General features: G+C 47.8%; 1 protein-coding gene across 8 annotated transcripts in view; it reads right to left on the minus strand.

The window, feature by feature from the left end:
• TRRAP (transformation/transcription domain associated protein) overlaps positions 1–17,242 on the minus strand; it is a 2,065,012-nt gene that overhangs the window by 778,861 nt on the left and 1,268,909 nt on the right. For all 8 annotated transcript variants that reach the window (XM_069647248.1, XM_069647247.1, XM_069647244.1 and 5 more), the window contains one exon: positions 8,239–8,452. In XM_069647248.1, the coding sequence (XP_069503349.1) occupies positions 8,239–8,452 (214 nt within the window). The remainder of the gene's footprint in view (positions 1–8,238; positions 8,453–17,242) is intronic.

The raw sequence follows: 17,242 nt of genomic DNA on the forward strand, positions 1-17,242 counted from the left end.
ACGATGGACGAGCAATCAAGGCTTAAGCTCTCCGGAGGTGATGTAATGGGGGCTGGTACATAAGTACAGTGTAGTCTCCAAGCCCCCAACAAAGGATAACACAGTTCTTTATATAAATAAGGTTCAGAATATATACACAATCAATAACACACTTTGTGCTTTAGCAATACCAAAATGATAAATATGTACAATGCCTATGTGGTACCACAGTCAACTCTCGACTCCTTTAAAATGCACACCTGCTGACAGTTGCAATGGCATAAAAATCAAATAGTAAAGTGAATCAACAATAGACATGGGAAGGAAGAGAAGCTGGGTTAAACAAATGGCAGAATACTGGGTCCCTACCACCAAACACATTTCTGTGTGAGTATCCGCCCCACCTGGGCAACCTATAAATAAAGTGTATCAACAAGCCTACTTCATATATTGTTTAAAGTAGTCTTGGTTCCTTCTAAAAAGGTTCTATGACTTCAAAGTATCTGATTAGCAGAGTCCTTAGACGGGTCGTCGACGGATCCCTCTTGAGTTAACTCCCTTTAAGGCAGGAGCCACGGGTCGTCGCGATTCCTTGAAGAAAAAGTGAACAATGTCTAGAGGCAGCGGCTTCGGCCTTGGCGGTGCTCGTCGACGATCGATCGTGGACGTCCTGCGAAGACAAGGCGTGCAGGGCACCTCGATGACGAGAGTTCATTGCTGCAAAGCAGAGTCAATGAAGAACATAGGCCCAGCAAGGGTGTCGGGTCGTCGGCGTCAACGATCGTGACTAGAGCACGGCTGGCTTTTGGATCTGTGTCAGCGTCTTTGAGGACTTCGTGTGGCAGGAAACCCACCAGTGGATTTTACTCGGTTCGTCAGCGACATTGACTTTGTCCGGCGGGACACAGCCGTCGATGGTGATGAGCAAGGGAGTCGTTGATTTCAAAGTGTCTTAGGCAATGGAGCGTTTCAGCTCCGGTCGACGAGGTTACAGCGGTCCTCCGAACCTCGGTCGACGGAGATGGTCGTCGATGGCCACGACATCCTGGTGCTTTACTTCAGAATTGCTCTGCTGTCCCCGCTCCCCATCGGCAGTCTTTCAAGGACTGACTTCCAGAGAACCTTGGTGAAGGTAAGCTGGTGCACGAAGGTCCCTCGTAGCTCGGGAAGAGGTCTCCTAGCCAGGTCCTCTCCTGGATCAGTTCTTGGAGATATGACAGCTTTCGGATTGTGTTGAAGGAAAGCAGCAGCAAAACCTTCTTCTAGCTGGGCTTCCAGCTAAGCATCAAGTTTCGACTTCCGCTTCTGAACGATTCTAGTCAGTGAGAGGCCCACAGATATACTGTTCTGTCTCTCATTCACACTGCTGAGCCAGGCTCAGGCAGCCAATCATTCAGAAGGGCATTGAGGCAGGCAACCAATCAGGCTCTCAGTGCATTCAGGTCATTCACTTCCATCCAGACACTCACACCAAGGAATGTGAATTGGGCAAGCACCCAGCCTTTCAGCTCACCACACTGCATTCATACCAGTTTTGGGCAGGGCTGTCTCAGTCATTGTGTCACACACCAGAAACCAGACACCCATAACATGAAATGTATACTGGTCACACACTCCATTCACTCAGGTCCCACCCCCAAGGGTGTACCCACAACATACACTCATTGGGAAGGCTCCAGCCAGTCTGGCCTGGACTTCCCCACAATACCATATATGGAACGTCCAACCAACAGCCAGTCAGGGGAAGGGACAGAGTCAGGGCTTCCCAAATCTTTTGGAAAACCAGTTAACAGGTCATAGAAAACAAGAGGCCACAGGGGCCATCTTGTCTCCTATCAGGAATCAACTGATTCCAATAGCAGGGCCTGAGTATCCCAAAATGGAGGCTACTCAGAGTACCTGTAAAATTCAACATGGAGCTGCCACCAGCCCATACCCTGCTCTGTGGGCCACACACAGGTGCCCAAAACATACGCTAGGGGTACAGGGTTGTCCTAAGGGGCTGTTCACCATGGCCAAAAAGCGTAAGAACTGCACTGCCAGGAGTCCCACACAGACGCATGTGCAGAAATAAACACAAGAGTACAAGACAAGGACAGGGAGGACCTGTCGCTCCAATGCATTTCCAGCATCACAATTACTCTGTGGAATTGTTCAGGGGTCCATTGGGTGGAGCATGGAAACCCTGTGGAACAGGGGTAGAGATACTAGAGGGTTGTTTTTGCTGCATTGACCCTGATAGGGTGTCACTAGAGGCAGATGGTTCTTTAGCCTTTGAAATAGGGGATTTAGGGAGTAGGGGCGCCAAAGTTGTTGTGCTTTTCGAGGTTTTGAACTTGAGGAGAGTGTCAGGGACATGTTGTTTAATGAATTCAGTGTTAGGCAAGATTGAATGCAGTACCCTGTGGGAGACTGCACCAGCCTTGTCCCCTTGGCAATAGTTAACCCAACCTTTGGTATAAGCATGTACTACACAAGTTGGTAGAGTGACTGAGCAGCCAGGCTTATCTCAAGTGGGGTCAATGTGAGCTGTAGGGTTGTAACAGATTCACAGAGACAAGTATGCAACTAAACACTTACATTCAAGGTTTCTTGATTAAACAATGATTTATTAATTTAACAGTCAGTTGAATAAGCCTTCTTAAGAAGGGAGCAAATATATGTAACACAAATATACTTCAAAATACACATGATCAGTTTCACTAAATTAGTAGATATCCTTTTGGGATGGCACACAGATACTTCCTACACCCTGAGGTGACTTAAATAACTAGGACACTGTGGACATTGATATATCACTGGTACATTTAGAGCAATACCGAGTTTGGTGCCAAAAGGAAAAGCTTGAGGGAATAAAACAATGGTTCACAAATATTGTTAAGCAGGTAAGTACTTTATAACCCCCCCAATGCAAAGTAAATGAACCCTTTCCTAGCAACACAAGTTATAGAATGTATGACTTTTGTTGACGGATAGTTAAAGCACAGGTTAAAGGCACAGTTAAAGCACAAAGCCAGAGGATAGAAGAGTTCTTCAGGGAGCCAGGACAGCCAATGTCAATTGAACAAAGTCTAGGGGAGCTGAAAGTCTTGCACAATGTTTTAGAAGCCTTTGTTTGAAAATGAAATCACTGTTGGGCCTCAAGCTAGGAGGCTTGTGAGGGGCAAAGCTGCAAGCAACTCTGCAAAGGCAGTAAATGGAAGCCTCAACGGAGGACAGGCAAAATGCCCCTTAGTTTATAGTACCTTAGGTCTGAAGAAATTGGTTCCTGGGCCTCAGTCGTGGGGACAAGAGAGAGGACAGCTGTGGACTCCTGCACTACAGTTTGAAGATCAGCGGCAGCAATGGGCAAACTTCAGATCAGCAGCACTTTGCAGTTTCAGCTTCTCGCGAAAAGCACCACTGCGGTTCACGGATAACTTATTGACTTTCCTCGCATCTAGGGTCCAGCACTCTGTTGAGGTGGCTCAGGCTCGGTCAGACCTGCTTCATGCGAGTCCGGAGGATCTTTCTGGAGCTCAGGTCCGACTTAAAAATTATGCACTCGATCCTGGTGTTCCTCTCCCTGGCAATCGGTTCCTGTAGCAGCAATGGCAGCACAGCCAGCTCCGTGAGGATGTCCAGACAAGCTCGCTTTGGGGTTTATTGGTCCCACCAAACCAAGGGGAGAAGTCGTCCTTGCAGGGCTTCTCTAGTCGTGGCGAAGCCGGAGCTTCAACACTGCAGTAGGGCTTCAGCGGGCAAACCAATGGTCCAAGAGTTGCAGCAAGCGTCTCTTCCAAGTACTTCTTCGGATTCCTTCGTCCAGTGGTCGACTCTGCCTTCCAAGCAAAAAGCCTCACCTTTTATGCAGGTTTCTCTCATTAATTTGCAGCCTAGCTGTCAATCACACAGCAAGGTGGCTGTCCTCAAAGGACATCCCTCCAGCCAATCATCCTTGGGTGTATTCCTCTAACCAAGGAGACTAAGCACAGGGAGTTTCGGGCATCTCCCTCCCTTCATCAGTGAACCCAGCCCAAGACCAAACAAACAGGGACCAAACCTGGTTTGGCGTGCAGAGGGTTGTAGGTCAAAGGATCGACAACCAAAGGATCGAATGGTCAAAGGGTCGACACCAAAGAACCAAAAACAAAAGGATCGAATTCTTTTTTAAACATTTTTTGGGGGGTGCGGGGGGTCCCCCTTAACCCCCGTTTTTTGTGGTAAAAAAACCCTTTTTTCCATAAACGAAAACCCCAAAACAAAATGTAATTTAAAAAAAAATGTGATTGTTTTGTTTTCGGTCCTTTGGTGTCGATCCTTTGACCATTCAACCCTTTGTAGTCAACCCTTTGACCGGACACCCATGCAGTGTCAATCTCAAGAAGGACCTTTTCCAACCAGAAATGGCAAAAAAAGAAGACTGGGGCCATTTTTACAAAATGGGCACCCATGGGTGCTTTACCAAGGCTGCAATTGCACCCCGCGGTAGAAACACTCAATGGTACTATAAAGTCAACCACTGCCACCAGCCATTAATTGTAGAAAGGGTAGCATAAAAATGTTACATTAGAAACTAGACAAAGGGGATACGAAGAAACCCCTCCAGCACTGTATTGTAAGATCGTGTGTGCTGGGTCTAGAAAGTTACAAAATATAAGTAAAGTCAATTTCACTTCCCTGCTCTTGGAAACAGTAGTTTATCCAACAGAAGGTATTTAAACCTTTGGGAAATCTAAAAGACTTCCCTGTGCCACTGCATTGAAGGTGCTGTGTGTCACAATGTAAAATGATGATGCCTATGGAGTTTGTCAGACTCCAAAACCAAAAGAAACAGAGTTCAAATTACAGAAAAATACATGACAGTTGGAAAAAGGTCTCACTCTCTCTGGGATAAAACTTAAAGGTCCTGAAGTCCAGCAAAAGAGCTGGGGGTCTCTAAGTTAGAAGGGAATTAGCACATTTCTGAGAATCCTTCCTAACATTCACTCATTTTGGAATTATTAGAAAGGGCCATCGAAGTGTCTTTCGACACACGTTTGACCGGTACCCGAGGATTTGTCTGTTTTGTTTCCGGTCTCGGAAACAGGTTTGGGGGGGTCTGTTTTGGGGGCCCGTCATGTGGCGAACACGATGGCCCAGAGGACAGGGATTTTTCGGACCTTCCCTTCGACACCGTGTGTGGCTTATCGGTCGACGAAGTGGTCGACTGTCGGCCCTTGGGTGTGTGTTTTGAGTGGCGTGCAGTGCGGGTGCTTGAGCCACTGGGTGTCGTCTCCGTAGCAGAACCGCTGGCCTGCCTGATGGAGCCTGGGGTTGTACGCGGGAAACCTTCGGGTCCCGATAGCCCTCAGCATCACTTAGGACGCCAACATCGCTGAAGGCTCCCTCCACGTCCATGGCGGCCTCTGCCTGTATGGTGTGATGGGCCCAGCGCTTAGTCTTCCAGTCCTTTAGTGTCTTGGGGCGAAAAAGTTTGCAGAACTTGCAATGCTTTTCGGAATGTTCTCTGGATAGGCAGAAATGACACACTCTTTGTGAATCCTTCTAGGGAAACTTCCTGTTACAGGAAGGGCAATATTTAAATGGTGTGTTCTCCATAGTATGGAAAGGTGGCACCATGGCGATGAAAAATCCCAGAAATTCAGGTAAAGCCACCTTAACTATGCACACCCTGTTGCGCAGCCTATGAACACAATGACATCACAGATCACATCACCAATTACATTACAACAGTAACTGGCATTAAGCATGACCTTCAGCCATGGTCAGTGAGCATGGTCAAATATATTTTAACACAGGTGTCAGGCAAGATTCGGAGTAGTACCCTTTGGGTGCACTAAAACAACCTTGACCTGTTGGCAATAGGAACCCAACCTTTGGTATAAGTCTGTACTACACAGATTGGTAGCGTGATTGAGCAGCCAGGCTTATCTCGAGAGCAGTCAATGTGAGCAGTAGGAGAGTTACACAGAGATTTGCAGTGACAAGTATTCACATAAACTCTTACACACAAGGTTTCTTGATTAAACAATTATTAATTTAACAGTCAGTTTGAATAAGCCTTCTTCAGAAGGGGCAATATAAGAGTAACATACAAATACACTCCAAAATACACACTCGTAGTTTCTCTAAATCAGTAAATACCCATTTGGGATGGCACACAGACACTTCCTACACTCTCAGGTGACTTAAATAGCCAGGACACTGTGGACATTAATATATCACTGTTGCATTTAGAGCAACACTTAGGAGAATGTCAAAGAAAAGGGTTATTAGAATAAAACAAGGGATCATACAAATATTATGAAGCAGTTAAGTACTTTTGAACCGCCCAATAGAGAGCAAGTTAACCCTTTCCTGGAAGGAAGGTAAAACCACACAATCAGAGGAGAGAAGAGTCTTTCAGGGAGCCAAGCCAGACCAAAGTCAATTGAGTAACAGTCTAGATGAGCTGAAGCGCTTCTTATAGGTAGGCAAAAGTCTTGCACAATGTTTTAGAAGTCTTTGTAGAAAGGAAGAATCAATGTAGGGCCACAAGCTGTAGTCGGTTATTGTTAAAAAATACCACTGTGCATGGTTAAAAGCTATGGCCTAGTGGCCCATCACTGTTTTAAAATGTACAGTGGGCAACGTTGAAAGCTGTAGTCAGTGGCCATGGCTAATGGGGTAGTGCCCATTAATATGTTAGAGTATACAGTTGGCAAAGCCAAAGGCCGTAGCCACTAGCTAGTATTGTGTTGAAGACTATGGCTAGTGGCTGGTTAGTGTACATAATATACAGTGGGCTCGGCCGAAGGCCAGCGCTTATTGCATTTTATTATTTTAAAATATACAGTGGCCAAAATATGAACAAACTGCTCAAGGTCAAAGGCCATGGCTAGTGGCACATTTATATGTTGGAATAAATGCATTAATAGTGGGCATAGCCAAAGATGGTGGCCACTGGCCAGTATTGTGCTTAAGTCCTGATCAGTGTATATAATATGCAGTGCACACCGCTGAAAGCTGTATCCACTGTTAAAGGCCAAAACCTATGGCTGGTAGCCTGTTAGTTTTTTTTAAATATTCAGTGCACATGGGTGAAGGTTGTGACCACTGTCCATAACTGAAGGCCATGACTAGTACCCATTCCTGTTAGGGAGAATTCTCAGAAATGTGCCAATTCCTCTCTACCTTAGAGACCCCCAGCAACTTTGTTGGATTTAAGGACTTTTCATTTTTAACCTGGAGAGAGTGAGACTTTTCCCCACTCTCTCATGTGTTTTAATGTGATTTGAACTCGGTTTCTTTTTTGGTTGTGGAGTCTGACAAACTCCATATGCATCATCTTTTATATTGTGACACACAGCGCCTTCAGTGCAGTGACACAGGAAAGTGTTTCAGATTTCCTAAAGGTTTAAATGCCTTCTCTTGGATAAACTATTGTTTCAAAGAGCAGTGAAGTGAAATTGACTTTACTTACATTGTAACTTTCTAGACAAAGCACACACTATCTTACAATAGGGTGCTGGAGGGGTTACTTAGTATCCCCTTTGTCTAGTTTCTCATATAACAATTTTAATGTTACCCTTTCTACAATGATGGCTGGTGGCAGTGGTTTACTTTTTACTACCATTGTGTATTTTTGATGTCCGTCTATGATGGCAGAAAAAAACTATCTGAGGGACCTCGACGCGTGAAGGACCATGGGTACAGTGGACGTCGCACTAGGGATAGTATTACTGGCACGCCCATCAACGTCTCTTTTCGAGTTTCGAAAACGACAACTGTAATACTCTGTAGCTTCCACTAGATGTCGGCCTATGCACAGCATGTGATCTAAGCAGATTCCACAAGCTCTATATATATATGGTTGTGCACTGAAAGAGAAAAGAGTGTACTTTTGGTAGTCACTTGATTGTAATAACAATAAAATAAGTACAGCCCGAGCTACAGTATTATTGAAGTGTTCCACAGACAACTCCTTGTCAACTATAAGCATATTAGCGGGGAAATAATTCTAAAGTATCCCAGGAAAGTATTGATGCGCTGCATTCCAAGTATCAATTTCAAGATGCAGGTCCATGTGGCAATTTTGACATATGTCACTTTTATAATAAAGAATAAAGCACATCTGAAAACCAAGTAAAGATGGTCACAGCGTAATGCTAATGGATCACAATCTAGCCCGTAAAGCTAAAATTTGCGACATTAAATGTGGGCTGAACATGCACAAATGTATCACAACATATACAATAAAAAGGCAGAAGGAAGCAAAAAAGAATGAAGGTAACATACTAGGTTCTGTTGGGAAAATACTCATGAGACGAGATAGCAAAGCATGGACAGCTCTGAGAACCTTGGTGTTCTGACACGTCATGCAGGCAGCAATTCCACGCTGCAAGGGCTTAAAACTACTGAGAACGGTTTGAGACTGTAGAACCGTTAACAGGAAGCTCAACACCTCCAAACCTGTGCAGATATTTGCAAAATTTGCCTGAGCAGGTTGTTCCTGAAAAGCAAATCGAAATAAAAATCCATTATACAAATATGACCATTATTATAGTACAAAACAGACATCCATGTAGCCTCAAGCACTTCTGATTAGTGGGGCTAGTCTAAGCAGTAGCACTGCCAAAAATGTTCAGTGCCTTATCTGTACTCATTTAACTGTGTTTTGGGTGCACTCTGACACACCAATCTAATATCAAATAAACGACATGTGCATTCATGAAAAGAAAATACTTACCCACTGGTAATTGTCTTTTTGAATGATACTGTTAGGAGGGTTTTTCAAGGTCACCAACGTGGCAGCACTTAGAAAAGCCAACCTAGGATTAGCAAGGTTATTCACAATGGCAGGTGAGCAAAGACACTCTCTTAAATTGAGTTGAACGAGCAACAAGGCTGAACTAAGGAGACACTGTTGTGTTGCACAGTTAACACTTGAAAGAGATAGTAAGCAGTAAGACCTACACAGGTTAATTATACAAAGAACACTATTGATTACAATATTTCATTAAGACAGTTTAAATAGTCCAGGGTAAGTAAACAACTTTAGTACATATGTACAACTCAGTTGTAGGTTACACACTACTTTAGAATATCGTGTATGTACGTACGTACGTACGTACGCACGCACGCACGTACGCACGTACGCACACACACACACACACACACACACACACACACGAAGTCCAAGCCTAGCAAAAACCAAGTCTCTGGTAGTCCTTTTAGGTGCCTCAAAAGGTTCCCGAGGGATGAGTTGAGTAGTCTAGGAGGGTTCACTCACTTAGTGCAGATAAAGTACTGACATTTGTGCAGATCAAGAAGTGAAACAGGATCTTAAGCTTAAGTCAGTTTGCAGTTAGTGAAAGGAGAAGCTGCTACCAACCCTGAGGTTCAAAAGGATGACCCCACAAGTACTGACCTGGTCACCAACGCCCTGGGCCTGCCCCTGATGGCGCTGAGGTAAGCAGGACTTTGCGCCCAATGTAAACTCAATGGGTAGCGGGGCGGTTCAAGAGATATAAGTGATCCCATGTCCCAAATCCGTAGAAAGTTAAGAAAGGTCCTAGGTGACAGTATATCGCTGGGGATAACCTGTCTAACAGTCATTGCCATGTAACATCTTCGGGTCACGGGCAGCACCTCCCTAGGTTCCTGTGGAGATCTCAGACTGTAGTGGGGACATCCAGATTTGGTCCCATGATGAAGAACAGACCCTCACAGATGACTTCACAGATGCAGGTCTTGATTTGACCCCAGGCAGGATCATGAGGCACTCAGCAACTCGGGACAGCACATCGGATCTTCAGTGTCCCAGCATAGCTTTGAGGATGTCCATGATGAGTTCCAGCTGTTTGGCCAGCCGAAAGGCCTTGCAATGATTAAAAGCTGATCTGGACTTTGCAGAGAAAATGCAAAGATGCACGCCCTGATACCTGAAAACAGGCAATTCAGCTAGAGCAGGACAGGTGGCTGGTAGGTCCCACCAGTGAGAGGGTGGCAGGCACCTCAGAGGATTTTCCAGTCAAAAAGAAGGTTGTGATTCACGACGCAGCAGTAATGGCTGAACCAATACTGATTTTGCAGAAGTCCTCTGGTCTCCCCCAGTCGTCTTCTTCGGGCCTTCTCAGCGCCAATGGTTTCTGGGTAGAGCTTGTCTCCCTAAATCCAGAAACATTTTCTTAAGGTAATGTATTGCAGTAGTGTTTTCCATCATGTTCTACAAAAATGATTTTACATGAAGCATGAATTTCCCAAAAGGGCATAATTGAGCAACTTCACAAGACCGTAAGGAACAAGTTACTTACCTGTAACTGTTGTTCTCCAGCATTGGCCTGGCATGGATTCACATGCTCATGAATATTATCACATGCTCATGAATATTCCCTATCAGCCTGGGAATCCTTGGTAAGAAAAAATCAGTTTCATTTTTGAACTTTCTTTCTCCTAACAACCAATCACTGAGCTCTGGGTCATAATGCCCCTAGCCAATGACTCCTCTACCTAAGCCCCTCCTCTGGCAGCCATCTTCAGATTTGGTAGCACTTAAAAAGTGGCATTAGGATCAAGAGAAGAGCCGCAGAGGGGTAGGCGGGAAGGTTCGCATGTGAATCCATGCCAGACCCCATGCTGGAGAACAACAGTTACAGGTAAGTAACTTGTTCCTTCTCCAGCATGGGGTCTGGCATGGATTCACATGCTCATGAATGAAGAATGCACAACAGCGGGAGGTGGCAAGGCTCAACATAAGCATCTCTTAGCTCTTCACCAGCCTCACCTTCAAGCGAACAGGTTGCAAAGCACGGCTTAGCCGACTCTGGAATCCCTGTCGACGAAGTAGAATCTCGTGAAGGTGTGCGTCGACCTCCACGTAGCAGCCCTGCAGATGTCCAGCAGGGGTACACCAGACAGGAACGCAGTAGTTACCACTCTGGTCAAATGGGCTCTCGGACAGCGGGCGGTTTGCCAACCAGCGACACTGTGTGTGATGCAGCTGGAGATGGAAGCTTTGGACAAGGCCTTCCCATGGTTCACAGGACCAAAGTTCACAAATAGTTGAGATGTCTTACGGAAACTGTTTGTGCGTGCCCCATTTAAAGTCAGCGCACAAGCCCCGCCTTGGCCAAGGACAACAAGTACGGAAGAATCTGCGGGGCCGAGACTCTCCGTGTTGATCTTCTGCGGCAGGCAACACGTTGCAAAACGTTTCACTTGTGCCCGTAGCACTTAAGAGTCGACAACGCTCTGGCCCTGGCAAGGACCTCCCTGCAGTCCGCCAGTAGCTCGTACCCTCCGAACTCTAAGGCTGCAGGATCCAAGCCTTCAGGTTCAGCGATCCTGGATCACGATGCAGGATTGCATCTCCTTCTCTAGTGAGCAGGTCCGCGACCACTGGAAGCTTGACCGGAGGCGACGCCGACAGGCTGAGAAGGTCCGGGTACCAAACCTGCCTCAGCCACTCTGGGCGACGAGGATCATCCTGTATCTGCACCGTTTGAGTTGATTGATGACTCGCAGCAGGAGAAGCAACGGAGCAAACGCGTAAAGAGGCCTTCCCACAGAAGGAAAATGCATCCCTCGTGCTCCTCAGCTGGTGGAACCTGCTGGCGAATTTCTGGCATTTGGAATTAGTCGCCCTCGCGAACAGATCGATCTGGGGTCTGCCCCATCTGTGGAAGAGGCTGTCCACTTCATCCTGTCAAAGCTCCCACTCGTGGCAAGAGCACATTTTCCTGCTGTAGGAGTGGGTGATGGTGTTCTTAACTCCCGCCAGGTGGAAAGGAATGAGGAACATTTCCTGGGTGACGGGCCAGTGCCACAAGTCCTGCGCCTCTCTGGAGAGCGCTGGGGATCTGGTCCACCCCCATGCTTCCTGATGTAGAACATCGTGGTGGTATTGCCCATGAAGACCCTCGCCACTTTGCCCTTGAGGGACAGAAGGAACGACTTGAGGGGCTAGAACACTGCCCGCAGCTCGAGGACATTGATGTGGAGATCCCTCTCCTCCAGCCACCACAGGCCTCTGGCGTGTAGATGTCCGTTGTGGGCTCCCCAGTCCTCCAGGGAAGTGTCCGTGGTGACCGTCTCCTGGTACAGAGGGCTCTGGAATTCTGTGCCCCCAGCGATGTTGGAGCGCACGCCCCACCACCTTATCACTTGACAGAATTCCCCGTTGAGGACAATCTTGTCTGCGAAGCTTCCGGACACGTGGATCCACCGAGCGTCCAAGAATTCCTGAAGGGGTTGCTTCCACAACCTTCAGAGCCATATCAGGTAAATGCACAACAGCATCATGCTGAGCAGCGACTTGATGGTCCTCACCATGGCGGTCTTCAGTGTCAACAGCCGTTGCACCTTGCCCAGCACGGCTGTTATCCTTTCCCCTGAGTGGGCCACCAGGCAGGACACTGTGTTGAGCCTGCCCCCCAGGAAAAGTGCGTTCTGTGATGGAATCAAGCAGCAGGACTTTGGATAGTTCACAGAGAATACCAGATCTGTCAGCAACCAGCCGGTCATGTCCGTGTGTTCGACGGCTATTTCTCTGGACTTGGCGCGGATGAGCCAGTCGTCGAGGTATGGGTACACATGGATCCCTTGTAGACGCAGATGGGCTGCCACTGGCGCCAGGCACTTTGTGACCACCCTAGGCGCCGACTTCAGCACAGAGGGAAGGGCCTTGAACTGGTAGTGGCTTCCATGCATCACGAAGCGCAGGAACTTCCGATGCTTCTTGTGAATGGGGACGTGGAAGTATGCGTCCTCCAGATCCAGCGATTCCAAGTCTCCTTTCTCCAAGTTAACCGAGCACGTGCTGCAATGCAACCATCCTGAATTTGTAAAACTAAAGGTATTTGTTGAGGCGCCGCAGGTCTAGAATTGGCCTCCAGCCCCCGGTCTGCTTCTTTACCAATAACTATCTGGAGTAGACTCCAGAGCCCCGGAGTCGCATTGGAACTAGCTCTATCACCTCCTTTTTTTAGCATGCCTGTACTTCCGGCAGGAGCTGAGGGATGTGCTGCTCCTGCCGAGCCACCAGTGGTATCCGCAGACACTTCTGCTGGAACTCTAGAGTGTGTCCATGGGCGAGAGCGTCCAGCACCCATCGGTCGGTGGAGATCTTTTCCCACTCGCTGAAGAAGCAGGCCAGCCAGCCTCCCACTGGGGTGCAAGGGTGGGGGCCCGACGTCCCGGCTGGTTCAATCTTGCTTCGGGGCCTGCGTGACGCCTTGGCACCGATGTTGCCCGCCTTTGAAAGCCTTGGGACATCCCCTGTAGGCCTCCTGGGTCGTGAAACGGGAGGGCTGGTGGTGCGAAGATGATCCTCCACCGAAACCCTTTGTTGATCTGCCAGATTTCCCTCCTGAGGCACGAACGGAATTACAATATTGCTAAAGCGTGCGAAGAGCATGGGCCTTCTCTGTGTCAGTCTTAATGGCTTGCAACGATTCGACGGCCTTCCCAAAGAGGTTGTCCCCGTCGAAGGGCATATCCAGAACCCTTGTCTGGACCTCCTGCCGGAAGTTGGTGGCCTATAACCAGCCATGATGACGGAGGCAGACACTATTCCCCATCTATCGGAAATCCTGTGTTCGCGATGTCCAGGGCCACAGTGATGGCATGGTCCGATGTCACCACGCCCTCTGGAGGATCTCAATTGCCTGGACACGCTTGTCGTTGGCGAGAAATTCTAGCAGCAGGGCCATCTTATACCACAGCTCCCAGTCGTATCTGACCAGGATCGCAAGTGCATTTGCTGCCTTGACTGTCGTAACCGACGAGTAGATCACTTTCCTACCTGTGGCGTCCAACTTCTTGCCCTCGCTGTCCGGGGGAATAAAGGCTGAAGATAAGGGATTAGAGGACTTGTTCCTCGCAGCAGCCAAGACCATCAAGTCTGGGGAGGGCTCCGACTGTAGGCACTTGGGTGCGGACTCCGGCACCCGGTACCCCTTTTCCAGCCTGTCCCTCTTCACCGCGGCTGAGACTGAGTTTCTCATCAGCGCCAGGCCCTCATCCCAAACGTCGTCCAGGAGTGGCACTGCCAGAATGGTTTTCCTTTTGGCCTACTGTCGAAGGTAAAGGAAACCTTCCTTCTTGGTCTCTTCTGTAGTCAGCTGGAAGAGCTCAGATGCGCCCGACCATGGCGTGGAACAACCCCACTTTGTCCAGTGGAGAAGCTCTCGGCAGCGGAGAGACGCTGCTGTCGTCCATGTCCATAGTTGCTGTGTAGGTCCCCCTATGGGGTAGTGGGGGGCCATGTGCGGCAGTTGATGTGGCATCTTAGGGTGCAGTTTTCTCTTCTTCACAAACGGCGGGACTGGTGTCATTGGGGCCGGTGCCGGGGGTGTCATCAGCATCCTTTTCTGGATCTCCAACACCAGTTGAGGAGAGTTGAAAGGATGTCCAGTGATAGGTCCCTGGGAGGTGCCATTTCCGCCGTCATTGTTGTTCTACTTGCCGTTTCCGTCGTCGTCCCCCACATCCTCTGGTACCGTGTGAACCAACACCAGGTCCTCCTTATCTGAGGAAGAAACATCTGTGCCTTGGAGCACGGTTGAGACCTCCACCCTCCACCCCCTTTTTTGCGTACTGAGGGGTCGGTCTCGGGGATGGCATCCTCTTCTCTGGTGTTTTATCCACCGACTTGGCCGAGGCCTCCGGCCAGGGGGGGTAGAGCCACTCTGAGCGCCGTTGGGGGCCCCTGATCCGGGTCAGCCCCTCACGCCTTTGAGAGGGCGGCCGCCACCAGCTCGATCGTCGAGTATGACTTCGCCTGGACCACCTGGGCCGTCAGGGGCAGGTCAGATACCTTACCATGCGCCTTGGCCTTCTCCGGCTTCTCCCGCAGTTTCCCTGGGTTAGCGGATTTCCTCTTCGAGGAGGAGGTGGCGCGAAGACTGGAGATGGAGGCAGACGGTGAAGATGAGCGCGCCTTGCTCGTCGCAGGACCCGCTCGCACGGCAACCTCGTTGGAAACAGATTTGCAGTGCTTAGCATTGTCTTGGGCCCCCACAGATGGAGTGCCCTCAAAGGACTTTAAAGCCCCCTCCTCAGACTGGCCGGTCCTGGGTGAGGCATGTCCCTGCTTGCTGCACAGGGTAGAGGCATTGGCGTCGAGTTGCACCGCCAACCTACTGTGACGTTCCTTGATGGTGTGCTTGGAAAATCCAAGGCAGATTACACAATTCGCTTCCCTGTGGTCCAGATGGAGACAGTAGAGGCACTGGGAGTGTTTGTCCTCCACAAACACGTTCCTCAATCCGCAGCTGGAGCAGAGCTTGAAGAGGGATCTTCTTCTCCTCCGACATGGTCCGGCATGCGATGTAGGCCCCATGGCCTTCCGGAATATGCTCTGAAACTATTGATGATTCTTGCCCTTAAGGGGCGTTGAAAGACTCCCTGCTTGCCGGGCAAAGGACGAAAGAGCACACAGACTCTAGTTGACAAACATAGGAACTTTTTATCGAAAAAAGCGCTAAAATGTAGAAACGCTCTCAGAGAAAATCACAAGGACTTCCAACACTTGAAAGTGCAGTAAAAATCTGAAGATGGCTGCCAGAGGAGGGGCTTGAGGTGAGGACAGTCATTGGCTGGGGGCATTATGACCCAGAGCTCAGTGATTGGTTTATAGGAGAAAGATAGTTTGCAAGTGAAAGTTTTTTTTTCTTTTAACGAGGATTCCTGGCCCGACGACGGGGAATATTCATGAGCATGTGAATCCATGCCAGACCCCATACTGGAGAAATTGAGTATCAACCTAAGCATCAAATACCTAAACTCACGCGGTTTCAACAAATAAGGTGCAAGTACATTGTAATTTTTTATAGACACATTAAAATTGGTATTATAAAAAGTATTTTGTAGCAAAACTTCCCCATTTAAAATCCAATCCATTCTAAATAGCTTTTCTCGTGTTTTAGCAGGATTTGAAACCAACTTCTCCATGTTGTCAGGTTTCCTTCTCTTATTCAAGTTTCCTTTTTATTATTATCCTTTTCAGATTAGCTTTGTGTGGGTGGGAAGTTTTCCATTATAGTTGGTTAGGCCTTAACTTGTTGATTCAGAATCCTGGTTCTGACCCAAGGCAAGATGGAGCCTCACAGTGACAGCTCTGATTGGCTAGAAGACAATGCTGAACAACAATGAACATTCTAAACTGTCACTCTGTGCCTTTCATCATCAAAACCCCATCTGAGAGGACATGTTCAGTGGCTGCTCCTGCTTTAGTATTAGGCCTGGTGGATTTTATCCTTCAGATCTCAGCAGTTGAGCGGCTACTTTCTTGGGGGTTCAGTAGAAGTCTTCAGCTGGCAGGAATTCGTTTTGAAGATAGGAAAAGCAGGAAATCTTTGTGAATTCGCTCAGGAGATAAGTGACTTTATTTCTACTGTAAATCTGTTCATCTTAATAACATTCTCCTTGAAAATTAGTTAAAAGTAGTGTTTCTACTAAAACTATTGAACTATCGGAGTGCGCTTGTGTTTCCAGTGCGGTGTTCCTTAGCGCAAGATTTTGACTGTAGCGTGCGTATTCAAGTGAGCGCGTGCTTTCTAGCGTGTGTATTCCGAGCGCGAGTAGAGGTTGGTCTCGTGCCATTTTAAACGCGCGTGTGTTTTATTGCGCGGGTGATCCTTTGCGCGAAAAGCTATACGCTGCGTGAGAACTACAAAGCGCGTGTGATTTTTAGCGCGGGTGTACAAAGCGCGTGTGAAATACTAAGCGCGTGTGAAATACTAAGCGCGTGTGATTTTTAGCGTGGGTGTACAAAGCGCGAGAATCTGTTCGTCGCGTGCCATGTGAGTGCGCGTGTGTTTTTTCCATCGCGAGTGATTTTGCGCGTGAGAATCACTTCGTTGCGTTTGAACTCGATAGCGCGGGTGTTCTTATTTCGCGTGTCTCGCAGGAGAACATTATTGCGCGTGTGGACTATTGCGCGTGTGAATTATTGCGCGTGTGGACTGTTGCGCGTGTGATTTTTTTGCGCGTGTGGATTATTTTGATCGCGCGTCTTCATCCGTTTGCGCGTGTTCTTCAACCAGGAAGATTTCTATGTGAAGTTCATCGATAATTTTAATGGAAATAACCTGCTTGTGCAGTTAGCACGTGTTTCCTCTTTCTTCAAGGATTCAAAGACTCAAGATAATTATAAATAGTTTGAAAAGTTTTGAAATGACAAGAAAGAACATTTTAAAGACAATCTAATTGAACTACCAGTGCATGTTGGAAAAAAGACAAACAAAGAACTAAGACTTCCAGTTTTGCCTAATGTAAGAAGTTGCTGGGAATTTCAAAT

Source organism: Ambystoma mexicanum, chromosome 2q (genome assembly GCF_040938575.1).
Source record: "Ambystoma mexicanum isolate Mex_15411 chromosome 2q, UKY_AmexF1_1, whole genome shotgun sequence".
Lineage (NCBI taxonomy): Eukaryota > Metazoa > Chordata > Amphibia > Caudata > Ambystomatidae > Ambystoma > Ambystoma mexicanum.